The following is a 13,838-nucleotide window of genomic DNA, read 5'->3' on the forward strand; positions in this document are numbered from 1 at the left end:
TCTTACTATAATCTGAACCATTGGGCCCAAATTTGTATGCCAATTCAAGTAGTAATCATGAACTGCAGTTTTTCATTTTTTAAAACTTTTAAAAGTCAAAGTAAGCAAACATTAACCATACAGAATATATCAACACTAATCCTCCAATCTACCACATAATATATATACTTGTATACCTCAATCAGCAAATAAATCGTAACCACTAAGCCGGTAAGTGAACGGACACACACAGAAAAGAAAGAGTCTTCATCAACTTGCTTTGAAATCAGTTTTTGACTTATTGTTGACTCCTGCGCAAGGCTGTAAACTGGTTTCCATACCTATAAGTATAACATAAAAGATCATTAATGAAGGTCCAATTAAAAAGCGTATAAGGTTTCAAACTTAGAAACCTAAAAGATATTTTGTTAACTACTTAATGCAAAAATTGGTTTATAAGGTCAGTCATGTTTTCCTCAAATCGCTTTATAATTGCTCCATCTAAACATTAACTATCTGTAGCAGTAAATTAGTAGAGCACAAATTGAAGATCATGGTTGCTGATGTCAATTTTGATCCACTTAGGTATGGGTTATTCCCGGTTCAGTATATCTTAAATGGGCCTAATAGGTGAAAAGAATAATCAAATGGGCTAAACTATATGAAAATCACCCTAATTAACTTTCAATGTGACAACCTTTAATAATATTTGATATTATTACTTCATTTTAAAAAAAAAAAAAAGAAAAGAAACAGAAAAGAGGTGTTCTTTGTCAACCCACTTGATCCAATCCGTTTTGATACGATGAAAATATCTAACTGTTTTGTGACAGAGACATCTTTGGGTTTTGAAAGATCTTCCCGGTCCGCTCATTCTGCCATCTCCTAATATGTCTGATTTTTATTATCAGATTAATCATATCCACATTTTTTCTTAATTTGACATAGGGTCAAGATTTAATCAAAAACAACATAATAATTACTTCAGCATTGAATATTTATATAAAGTATATCATAAAATTCATCTAATAAACAAAGAATCTTACTTTGTCAAATTAGTTTGAACTTCCATCAACTGTCTGTCGACTGGTTTAGCTCGGACAGAACGCTCGACAACTGATTTCTTTCTCTGCATGATATAATCATAAATTCATAATAGATAAAGATAATTAATGAATGTTTACTTGCTTATGAATATATAATGATCATAATAGATAAAGATAATTATGTGTGTTTATGACTACGTATTTCATAATACAATAAAGTCACATATCCTGCATAATTAAGTTCAGTCATATTCTCCAATAGCCACCAACTAACCATTGTTTCGTCCAACATTAACTGTTTTGTATGTAGCGGAAGATGATCATGATTAGCAATGCCGATTTTGACCTATCTATTTATGGGTCCTATCAGGTTAAGTTCTATTACATCTTTAATGGGTCAGATGGGGTAGCAAAAGCAAAAAATTCAGATTGGTTGAAATTAAGCTTTAAAATCACCCTGAATGACTTCTATTGCTTACAACGTCTCAAAACCATTTTACTTTATTCAAGAAAATTTGACTACCACTATCTAAAACAATATTATTTTTATGATTTTATACTTGCAAATAAAAAGAATAAAAAAAAAATACATTTATTGTCAACCCACCCGACCTAATCCATTTTTAATCGGAGAAAAGAAATTTACAAGTTTTGACACTGACATGTCTTGGCCTTTATGCGAGCAAGTTTGAAATAAATTGGTTCAAGCATAATTTGAAAAGATATATCTCCTATTTGGTTTTATTCAAAATTGAAGAACCGTTACTAAAAAGTAGACGTTGCAACTATTAATTACACTCTAACATTAAATGTATTGAGGCAACTATTACAGGCAGATCTGCCGGTACCAAGACCTGCCCATTTTGAACCATTACAAAGCCTGCCTATTTAATAAAGAGCAACTCTTAACAAAACTAACAAGACAAAAAAAGATCAAAAAAGCCAATTGAATCAAACCTTGTTCTGGGGAACGGATAATGTAGACCTTAGTAGCTGATCCCCAACGACGGATCTCAACTTCTTTATAAAGTCTTCCCGGAGCATTTTATTTGCCTAAGTACAACTATAATGTGAGCACTTATTGTGCATACATATACATATAGTAGGTATAGGTTATTTATCAATGGTTACTTACCCTAAATGATTCATAAAAAGTACGGAGTAATTTCATATCATTTGGAGCTACTTTATTAGAAACAGCTTCAAACAGCATTGAAAAAGGCATATTATATGCCGATTTCGGTCTTTTAGCTATGCTTGAACCAACACTTGGAGATGGCAGCTTCACAACTTCCAACTGTGCGCAAAACTCAGTTAAAAATCACTAATGCATACAACGTCTTAACTTATTCAAGAAAATTTGATTACCACTATCTGAAACAATATTATTTTTATGATTTTTATAGCTGCAAATAAAAAGATAAAAAAAAAAAATACATTTATTGTGAACCCACCCGACCTAATACATTTTGAATCGAAGAAAAGAAATTTACAAGTTTTGACGATGACATGTCTTGGCCTTTATCCGACCCGATCATTTTGCCACCTCCAATCTTGATTAATAATTTTATCAGAAATAATCAAACTTAAACATGGTTCTGTATATTCAACTTACATGAGAAATATGTGTACTAAAGTAGAACTAGAACTCATATTCTTCATTAATAATATCATGGAAGATCATTATTCTTGAAGGTTAGTTAGTTCACACACACACACACACACACACACACACACAACTTGTTTGAAAAAAAATATATGTGTAACTTAAAGACTGCCGTGGTTATTGAGCCTACTTTGAGGTTTAAAAAAAGAAATATACCAAAATGAACACCTAAAAGCAAATTTACCTGCCCATATTGTAACTTCAAAACTGCCATCTTAAGCATATGATCTCCAACAAGAGTTCTCATGTGGCGAACAAATTCTTCTCTGTTAATATTATTGTTCTGCATATAACATAAAATCATTCAGCATCATTGATGGGTTGACAGACAAAGTAAATACGAGTAATAAATAACACAATGAAGACATAAACAAGAATAATAATTATATTAATAATAATGATAAAGAGTTTGCATATATAAATTATACCCTTAAACGAGCGTAGAGACCCTGAAGTTGCATAGCCCTGTCTTTATCAAGTTGTGGTTCTATAACATGGAGCAGAAGAGCAAACATCAGTACTTGCTTGCCAGCTGGACGACCCGTTGCATTATGATAAGCTGCATGACCCGTTTGCATAGCTTGCTGCTGATTACCCATTCTTTGCATCTGAGTTTCCTTATTTGGGTTACATGCAACATTCTGACAAAAAAAAAAAGAAAGATAAAAAACAGAAATTTTTTTTTGGAACGGCAATATATATAAAAAAAAACTTAGCTAGAAGCTAAGGAAAAGTTACAAGGAATACAAAGGCGAGTGTAACCACGTAGTCCAGTTAAGTGAGGACTTATGGTACCTCGAATAAATCCAATTAAAAGACGACAAAACAATATAATCAAAAACGTAAGATTTCCTTGTGTTATGGTCTTTGAAGATGATTCCGTTCCTGAGCTTCCAAATGTGCCAAAGGGTCGAGATTGCCACCACATTAACAATGAAGCGTTTGTTACAGTATGCGGAATTGAGTGGATCCATGACCATAAGTCTTCGACAGAATCCATGAGGGGAATAGAGATGTCAAGCCAGGTGCCAATCTTGCACCAAATTTGGTGGCTAGTGTCGCATCTGATGAAGAGGTGGTTTCGCGATTCTTCAGAAACGTCACAAAGAGGGCAACAATCTCTTTCAACGAATATGTCTCTTTGATTAAGGTTACTGATTGTAGGAAGACGATCGATATTAAGGCGCCAAATGAAGATATTAGTTTTTATAGGGACTGTTTTGCACCACATGGAGGATACTTGGCTTGAGAAAGAGATTTGATTTTCGATTAATCGTCTTGCTTTTGATACGGTGTATTCGTTGAAAGGCGGATTTTCCCAAACCCAATAGTCGGACATGGAAGAGAGAGAGGTGGGTTGAAGAGCATTACACAAATCTGTCAGTTGACTAGCTTCCACACCTCCTCTCGGAGGACGTCGCCAAGACCAACACCAATTGCCATTTGTGAACCTGGAAGCGACTGAGCAGTAACGATCAGTTTCTAAAGCAAAGAGACGAGGGTAACTAGTAGCAAGCGTGATATTAGAAAGCCACGGGCCAAGCCAGAAGGATGCTTTAAAGCCGTTACCCACTTTGAGAGATAAACGATCAGCAGTAAAATAGTTATTCTCGTGGATTAATGCAATGCATTTAACGATGTTGCTCCAAGTACCAGAAGCATTATATGCGCGGATGAGATTGCCTCCGTGACTTTGACCATGAATGGCGTCGATGATTTTGGCCCAACAAGCATCACTATTATTAACCAATCGCCATCGCCATTTGTAGATTAAAGCTAGGTTCAAAGATTTAAGACTCGCCACCGATAGACCCCCTTTATCTTTTGGATTAAGAATGAGATTCCAACTTACCCAATGAATCTTGTGTGATTGATCTTTTCCACCCCAAAAAAAGGAAGCCCGAAGAGATTCAAGTTTGTTTGATCACTGTTGTAGGGGCTTTAAACAAAGACATGTAGTATGTTCCGAGAGATCCCAGAACCGACTTAATCAATGTAAGTCTTCCTCCAAATGATAGAAGGTTGACTTTCCAAGAAGATAAGCGGTTTTTCACTTTGTCAATAATAGGATTCCAGCTTTCAATTCGGTTCATGTTTTTGCCGATGGGGATGCCAAGGAAAGTAAAAGGAATGGTAGAAGTCGAGCAACCCATAATATTTGCCATCCTGGTAATCTCATTTGAACTAACACCCAAACCAAATAGAGAACATTTTTGAAGATTAATCTTTAAACCTGAGACGGTAAAAAAGCAAGCAAGGATGGATAACAAGTTATGAGCATTAGAATCTGTCCATTCGCCTACAAAGAGAACGTCATCGGCGAAAAGGCAGTTATAAATAGTAACCTGATTCAGAGAGTTACCCACACTGATACCCGAATATAGAGTTGCACTCGAAGCATCCCTAATAGCTGCTTGGAGACCTTCCATACCGATGATGAAAAGGAAAGGAGATAGAGGGTCTCCTTGACGAAGACCCCTTTCAATTGGAAATTCACAAGTGGGGCTGCCGTTAACGAGAATGGATGCCCTTGAAGAGACAAGACAAGCACGAATCCAAGCAACCCATTTTGGGTGAAAGCCCATAAAGTACATCATAGAGAAAATGTACTCCCAATTAATTGAGTCAAAAGCTTTTTCAAAGTCCACTTTAAAGAGCAATGTTTTCTTCTTTTTTTTCTTACACCAATCAACAAGCTCATTAATGATTAAAGGACCGTCAAGAATTTGTCTACCTTTTACATAAGCAGTTTGTTCAGGGCTGATGACACCGTTAATAACCGAGGCTAATCGATTAGCCAAAATCTTGGCTATGATCTTGTATTGAATTCCAATGAGACTAATAGGACGATAGTCGTTTGTGTGAATTGGATTAGTCTTCTTAGGGATAAGCGAAAAAAATGATGCATTGCAACCAACAGGGATTGCGCAAGAGGAGTGGAAACTACTCACCATATCGTGTACGTCTCTATTAATGAGATCCCAAAAGTGCTTGACAAATTTAAAAGAAAATCCGTCCGGACCCGGAGATTTCTCACAACCACAAGACCACACAGCATCTTTAATTTCATTATCCGTAAAATCAGAAATCAGAAAGTTTGCATCCTCTCCAGATATTTTCTTAAAGTGGTGACTCGGAGAATTAATAGTAAAACACTCCTGTTTCTTAAATTTATTAACAAATGAATCGAGAAAAATTGACTTAACTTGCATCGAGTCAGTCGTCCATGTACCGTGATTCATAATGCCCGTAACTTGCATTTTCTTTCGTTTTCTATTTATGGCCGAATGAAAGAAGGAAGAGTTTTCATCCCCGAGACTGTGGTAAATTTTGCGGTTTTTTTGAGCTATATTCGCCTTTTCGTCTTGCTCAATGCGATGAAGATTAAAGATAGCGTTGGATCTGTCTTGAGCCAAAGTCGAAGACGACATGCCGTGATCGATCTGAGCATCGATGGCTGAAATTTTTTCGAGGATAGACTTCTTTTCCCCTTCTGCTTTCAATCTTTGATCCTTGGTCCAAACTTTCAATGAATCTTTAACATGCTTTAACTTGTTCTTAAAATTGATTTGATGGTTCGAATGAAAAGTGTGATTACCATCGTTCCAGACCGTTTTGACAATATCGTCGAACCCATCATGATTAAACCAGGAATGAAACAATTTAAAAGGAATGGGACCATAGTCCGAAGAGTCTTTAGTTAAAGTGATTGGACAATGGTCTGACCAAAGATTGGAATGAATCGTGCCTACCATGTCAGGGAATCGGTTAAGGAAACCACTTGAAATCAAGAAGCGATCAAGTTTGGCACGTTGAGTACAAGATTTGTTGAATCTGGTGAAATCTCGGCCGCCAAGAGGAACATCGATTAACCCAGAGTCGTTAATGAAACTGTTAAGATCATCAGCTACAGATACACTGAAACGAGACCCATATCTTTCGTGTGGGTATCTAACTGCATTGAAGTCGCCAAAAAGGATAAAGTCGCCTTGATTTGCGGCGATGAAGTTATGAAGATAATCCCAGATTCGTTTTTTACCAGATTTGGATTGGGGAGCATATATATTAATGAGGAAACAAGGATCTGGAGCAGCATGAAAAGATCCTTCCACAATAAGGACATTAGCAAAAGATAATACCCTCTTACTAAGGAAGATATGAGGATCCCATAAGGTAATGATACCACCCGATCGGCCCGATGCACTAGACGAAGCAAACTTGAAATGAAAATTACCCCATAGAGATTTAATGGCCATGTGATTGGGAGAGAGGTGTTTTGTTTCCTGAATTCCTAACACCGTAATTTTATGAGTTTTACAGAGATTACTTATCCAGCTTTGTTTATTGCTAAAAGTAATACCGCCTCCAATGTTTATTGACATGAAATTCATTAAATTGTGTTGAAACCGCGCATACTCAAAAGAACTTTAGTGAGATTGCTAGAAGTTTTGTGAACATCATAACCCAAAGCTTTTCCCATAGTCATGAAATCCTCGTATACTTTGTTTTTTGCAGCATATGAAGCAGAGCTATTTAGTGAAGAATGGGGTCGAGTACCGGTAAATCCGGGAGGATTTGACAATGATTCAGAAAATGTCTCATTTTTCTTCGATTCCGCATTACTTGAGGCAGCATCAGAATCTTTTTTATCGTTTAAAGGCTGGGTATGAATGGGGCTTTCTGATACATGAGATTTGGATTGATCAGCTACTTGCTCTTTTTCAACCATATATGTTTCAACCGGGTGAACTGGGGGAGGTGGCGGTGGTGTATCCTCAAAAAAGCTTGATTCAGAAACATCATCTTCATTAACATTTTCCTCATCGGACACAATGAAGGAATTATCTGTAGACTCCTCTTTTTCGAGATCTATGATATTGGGATTCCAAGTGCATGATTCAGTGACAAGAACTTTGTACCACTTTTTCTTAATTTTGATTGAAACAACTTCATGTATAAACTCTAATTTCTTGGTTATAAGACAAATCTTATCAACCTCATTTTGATTCAGGGTGAAAGAGTTATAGTCGAAGAGGAGAGCGATTTTTTTAAATGCCCCTTCTGTCCAAGCACATGCAGGTAAGCCAATGATGTCTAAGCATATGGCACGTTCAGAGATAGTAAAAAGTTCGTCGAAGTCATTCCATTCATCTATGTAAGACAGAATGGTAGCATTTAGTGTGAAAGCTTTCTTAGCTTCTAAACAAGGAAAAATTACCTCTACCCAGGAGCCACCCATATGATGGATGTCAAGATTAATAAAACCTTCAATGTTCCAGATCCGTTTCAAATGAGGAATTAGACTTGGATTAGCAATCTTCGCAAATAGCAAAATCGGGGTATCTTTTGAATGGACCAATTCGTCATCCAAAATTTCAATGGTTTTTGCGATAGTAGTATTTTGCAAGGGTTTGGGGTTACCAGAAAGTTTCGATGCGTACGAATGACCGGTGAGCGGAGGGAAATCATTGGAAGTCGGAACCCTAGAGAGGAATTTAATTGGTTGATCTGCTTTTGTTGTCGATTGAACCTTACGTTTGATAATCTCATCACGACTGTGTCTTGCTTTAGCCGCAAAGAGATGAAAATTACCAATCCAGATCGACGATAGTTTTAGTTCAAGTGAACGAATGTTTTCCACTCTTAAGAAACGAACAAAAGCGAACCTGCAACCTTGTTTAGTACGCTTTCCAGCGATGTAAACGTCAAGTAATGTTCCGTATTGCTTACACAGGTTGCGTAGATCATGAATTCCGAATTCAGGAGGAAAATTCGAAATAAACAACGTAGTGGCAAGCTTAGCTGTGTTGATGTGATCGTCTTTGGTAGGCATGATGATCGGAGAAAGAAACGTACTAAACTCTAAACTGCATCTTTGAATAGTAATATTCCGGGGCAAACGTGAGTGTATCAAGTAACCTGAAATGATCTCTAGTTACACCATCCTTCTAATTCAAGCCAAAACCCCAATCTGAACCATCGTTGCAAAGTTTCAGGCCAGCTGGGCAATTGGTCGAACAGTTGGTGGGCATTGGTGAGAAAAAGGGTGGCGTTATCTGATTAAGCCAAAGACCACATGGAAATCGTCTGGAACCAGATAAATGATATCGAGATGGTGGTAGCCGGTGGTGGTTTTCGGTTACCGGCAGAACAGAATTGGGGAAGAAACAAACCTGATTTGATATGTTGCTGAGCCGATGTAGTCGTGAGAGGATCTAGCTATGAATCGGATCTAGCTATGAATCGGATCTAGAGCATCTGATGTTGGAGTTGATCATGATTTGTTTTGGGATTTTTGATAGCTATGAATCGGATCTAGGCACAAATACCTTTCTACGTGAAGAAGCACAAATGCAGAGTACCAAAACCCCAACATCAACTAAACAGCGTTCAAAAATAAGCAGAATTCCAAGTAAAAAGCAGCAACGTAGTGAAACCCTAAGAGTACAACAACAATCGCCAACAACAAAGACGAAACGATGAAAAAACACGGGTTATACCAATAAGCTGATTTGTGACCGTGGTGAAAGTATGAAATAGTGTCGAACTTAATTTGGAACACAAGTATAAAAAACAGAAATTGATTATTTGTGTAAGGTAAATTATATAGTTCATCTAAAAATTACTTATCCACAAAACTTATAACATGAAGTCTCAAATACAGTTATTTATTAAATCATCTAACAAACACATAAATAGAAAAGAAAGGATCTTACTTCATCTAGCGCCTTTGAAGTTCCATTAATATTAATATCGGCTAGCTTCCGTACCTATATTTGGTTGACCAATATGTATCTTATCGTCTTAGACCCTAGAAGTTTTTTGAATTTGCTCAGATATGTCAAAAAGGTATAGGGGAAAGACATTAAATGTAACAACTTTTACTTTTCGACTTCTAAATTACTGAATTAACCCTAGAGTTATATGGCTGACTATATGTATTAAGGGTTGTTATATACAATTAAATATTGACCGAATAGTAATTTTTAGTCAACAATGTACGCTTAAATAAATAATATATTATTAATTTATATAATTTGAAATAATTTAACTAAGTATATAAACTTGAACGTTTAGTCTAAATATCACGCATTGGCATAACTTTTTGATCCTGCGGGAGATCAACTTTACAAACTAAATCTTGTGGTCTAAAACAACGACAAATTTTTTGTTAAACCTATGAACTTCACTCAACCTTTTTGGTTGACACTTTAGCATGTTTTGTCTCAGGTACTGTTTGATTCAAGCTCTTATACTTACTGCTTATGTGATGCTACTTGGACATAAGATCAAGAGATATCGCATTTATTACTTCTGCATGTGAACATTTACGATATTGTTATTCCTGTCATTGTAACGATATTTCATTTTCCGCTGCGTACTCATTAAAGTTAAATTCATCATTTAGTATTGTTCTCGTTTATTATAATATGTTGGTATGTTTTGATATTAGTGACGTTCCTTCCAGACCCTATTGGGAGGACGTTACAGATTGGTATCAGAGCCAGGCCCCGGACCAAACGTGCACAGCGAGGACGCTGTGTCCCATTAGGGGGGAGGATTGTAACATCCGTGTTACATCCGTCCCACATCGGTTGGAGAGGGGAACGAAACATGCCTTATAAGGGTGTGGAGACCTTTCCTAGCATGACGCGTTTTGGGACCACAAGCGCAGCAGATCCCATGAGAACTCTGCAGTTAAGCGTGCTCAGGCGAGAGCACTACCAGGATGGATGACCTCCTGGGAAAGTGCTCGCCGTGTTTGGTCGCCAAGAAAAATCCGTGAGCAACCTACGGGGGAGACAAGGTTACGTCCCTATCTCTGCAAAGCGGACAATATCATGCTACGGGGAACGTTTTACCTAGGGTGTTACATTAAAATTAAGTAAATGTCACTTACACTCTCAAACAACGATGGGAAGATATGATAAGTGTGAGGTAACTCGTGTTTCGGTAGATCTGAAGGGTTCGGAACTTGTGGATGTATCTATATATATGATATTAAATCACAAGACACTATAAATAGACATGTATATAAGATATTATGACAGGTACAACTGAATAAAATTGTAACAACCCAAATCCATTTAACCAAAAACAGAGTACATTTTTTTTTTATTTAGTTAGGTCCCATTAATATAATACATTTTCAACTCTGTTTTAATCGAAACATAACATCATAAGGATACGTTTAACAATCTATCATGACCCTTGGCACACAAATTACACTTTACAAAATCATTTGTAATAATGACCCGATCACAAGAAATACGGGTTAAGACTCAATAACCCAACCCAATACCAAGAGCATAATCCCGGAGACTACCAAATCCCCAATCCGCGTCCATATAACCAAAAGCTACCCCTTCGAGCCCAAGCGCTCCTATGCATCTAGTCTAACAACTAGCTAGCTTCATAACAAAATACCTGTAAAAAGGTAAACAACGAGAGGGGTAAGCATAAAGCCTAGTGAATGCAATTATTATACACATACATATATAATATACCTACTTGCAAACACTTACTCACATACCGCATACATGCTAGCAACACAATTAGCTTATCATCACAAGTACAAAGCCATTAACCTCCAATACCACAAGCTAGCACAACAATAGCATATATATAACTCGAACATTATCATATGCTACACTACAACACAATAACCATGGTTAACCAAGTATACAAGAGAACGGTACATGTAAGTCCGTTGGAGTTCATAACATCCACTAGTGTTACTTATACACCGCGTAATCACTAGTCCCCCGGGTGATGTCTTAAACACCGCGACTAACTCACCCTTACAACAATGTGGCGTCTTAAACACCGCGACGAATCCACACTTCATTCAATACAATGAGTGGTGTCTTGAACACCGCGACACTTCCACTCTCACGACATTGTGGTGTCTTAAACACCGCGACAATCCCACAAGTCAATTACACAAGGAGTAGTGTCTTAAGCACCGCGACAATACTACTCGTTACCTAGAATGTGGTGTCTTGAACACCGCGACACTTCCACATTCATACCACACAAATAAATACATTATATACGTTCACGCATAATTATTCCACTCACCTCGAATTGCCCGCACAAGTCATAAACGTAAATCGCCTCCAAAAGCAACCGAGCAAACCTTTTACCTATAATACGCATATAGATATACAAACAATCAACATACATTCTCTATGAGAGAATTCGACTTCAACACCCTTAACCAAGGGTTTACACCTATCACCACAAACCGCCCATTTAGACACATAAAGTGGACTTCACCAATTACCACTACGGGTGGTAATTCCGACCCATCCAACAAGTACAATTTAACCAAAATTGCTTATCATCCAATTAATCCAAAATTACAGTCATTACCAAATTTGACCCATCTAAGTCAACCCATTTTGACATAAGTCCTAAAAACATCTTTAATCACTAACGGCTAGTGACTAACTTTCCAAAATACCATTTAACACTTGAATCAAACATTTATATACTTGGTTCATCAAATCTTGACCCATAACTTAGTTTGACACCGAATCAAGCTCACTTGACCCAAAATACCCATTCGACCCATTTTGACCTAGATTAGGGTTTACACCCAAAAATCAAGTCAATACAAGTGTTCTAAGGTTTAACCAACATACGCAAGACCCAAACTCATAATTTCATCACTCGAAACCCACTTTGACACATAAACCCTAATTTTGACCCATTTCAAAATTAGTCAACTCGAATACACCCAAAAGGGTTCCAATGCTTCCAAAATCACTAAACTAAGTGATTACACCCAAAACCAAAGCCTAATCATGGTCAAAATGTCAATCAACCCAAAACCCCCAAATTTCACAATAAAATGGGTTTATAACTCTAACTAACACAAACCCTAACTCAAACAAGAAATCAAACACTACAATTCGGATTAGAGTTTACCTCAAGCATCAAAACGAGCTCTAGTAGCTAGAAACACCAAGGAGAACCAAAACCCGCTTCCAATTTGGGCAAAAATCACCATCTTCATCATAACTCAAGCTTCCTCTCTCTAGAAACTCATCTCTCTCTCTCTAAGATTGGGAGTGTTTGAATGGATGTCAAAATGATCCAAAAGTGGATCTAAAACTGATATTACAGCCACAAATCCGTCCATAAGTGAAATATCAACTTTGCCCCTCATTTAACTCATTAAAAGGCTGAAAAGTACCAGAACGTGCCTATTGTCGCGCCGCGGAGCAGTTTGTCGCGCCGTGGCCCAAAGGGTGGTTTTAGATCACTTTTTTTAAGCTTTCTGACCCTCAAAATAGGCATTTGTCGCGCCGTGGCCCTTCTGGTCGCGCCGCGGCATTTGCCTGTTTCATCTGAACTTCAGCAAACTTGTTTTGGCCATAACTTTTTGACCGTAACTCCGTTTTCGATGAACCAAATATCGTTGGAAACGTAATGAGATTTCCTATCCAATGGTAAGGTTTTAGAACATCAAATCTAACTTTATTTGGGATCCAAATATACGCTTACATGCCTCGTATTTCGAATGTCGTTCGAAATAACAAGTAACTGAAAACGGGTGTTACAACTCTCCCCCACTTAAATTGGATCACGTCCTCGTGATCCGCACCAACACTAGAAGATAAGAACTTCTCCCTCGAACATTTTCGCTTCCAACGCGAAGTCACACATGTAGTAATCACGCACCCGAATTCTCGCTTCGTGCACTGACTCAACATTTAACAACAATATCGGGTAATCAACCCTCGAGTCAAAACAACTGCAACCGTTTGCTCCTACGCCGAGTATCCTCGTACCATACACTTCACAATCGTCTTAAAAGTAGAGCATATCACCGATAACCTTCGTCATCACGCCTCACGATCCTACGGAACACAACCAAGCCCGACATCCATAACATCTACTGTGAATTTTAAGATCTCACCACACGCTAATAATCACTAGCGTGCACTACCGCAACATGCGATATTTCATACACTCAATGTCCATAATTTCTATTTAGGAAAATACGTACAACACCACATATCCCTTCAAGTTTTCTCGGCTACAACACGTAATAAGCTGTATCCATAACTATATCACCCAAAGCGATCTACTAAATCCACCACGTCGTGAACCATGTCTTGCATTATTCCCAATCGAGA

At 37.5% G+C, this 13,838-nt stretch overlaps 1 protein-coding gene across 1 annotated transcript in view; it reads right to left on the minus strand.

Moving 5' to 3' along the window:
- Positions 1–277: 277 nt before the first annotated feature.
- LOC139866424 (uncharacterized) overlaps positions 278–13,838 on the minus strand; it is a 42,045-nt gene continuing 28,484 nt past the window's right edge. Inside the window, exons 3-11 of the mRNA XM_071854686.1 lie at positions 10,592–10,678; positions 9,408–9,461; positions 3,120–3,332; positions 2,876–2,974; positions 2,161–2,322; positions 1,983–2,078; positions 1,856–1,909; positions 1,026–1,108; positions 278–320 (exon numbers count right to left, since the gene is read on the minus strand). Of these exons, the coding sequence (XP_071710787.1) occupies positions 278–320; positions 1,026–1,108; positions 1,856–1,909; positions 1,983–2,078; positions 2,161–2,322; positions 2,876–2,974; positions 3,120–3,332; positions 9,408–9,461; positions 10,592–10,678 (891 nt within the window). The remainder of the gene's footprint in view (positions 321–1,025; positions 1,109–1,855; positions 1,910–1,982; positions 2,079–2,160; positions 2,323–2,875; positions 2,975–3,119; positions 3,333–9,407; positions 9,462–10,591; positions 10,679–13,838) is intronic.

The sequence above is a fragment of the Rutidosis leptorrhynchoides genome, chromosome 1, assembly GCF_046630445.1.
Source record: "Rutidosis leptorrhynchoides isolate AG116_Rl617_1_P2 chromosome 1, CSIRO_AGI_Rlap_v1, whole genome shotgun sequence".
NCBI classification, from domain to species: Eukaryota; Viridiplantae; Streptophyta; class Magnoliopsida; order Asterales; family Asteraceae; genus Rutidosis; species Rutidosis leptorrhynchoides.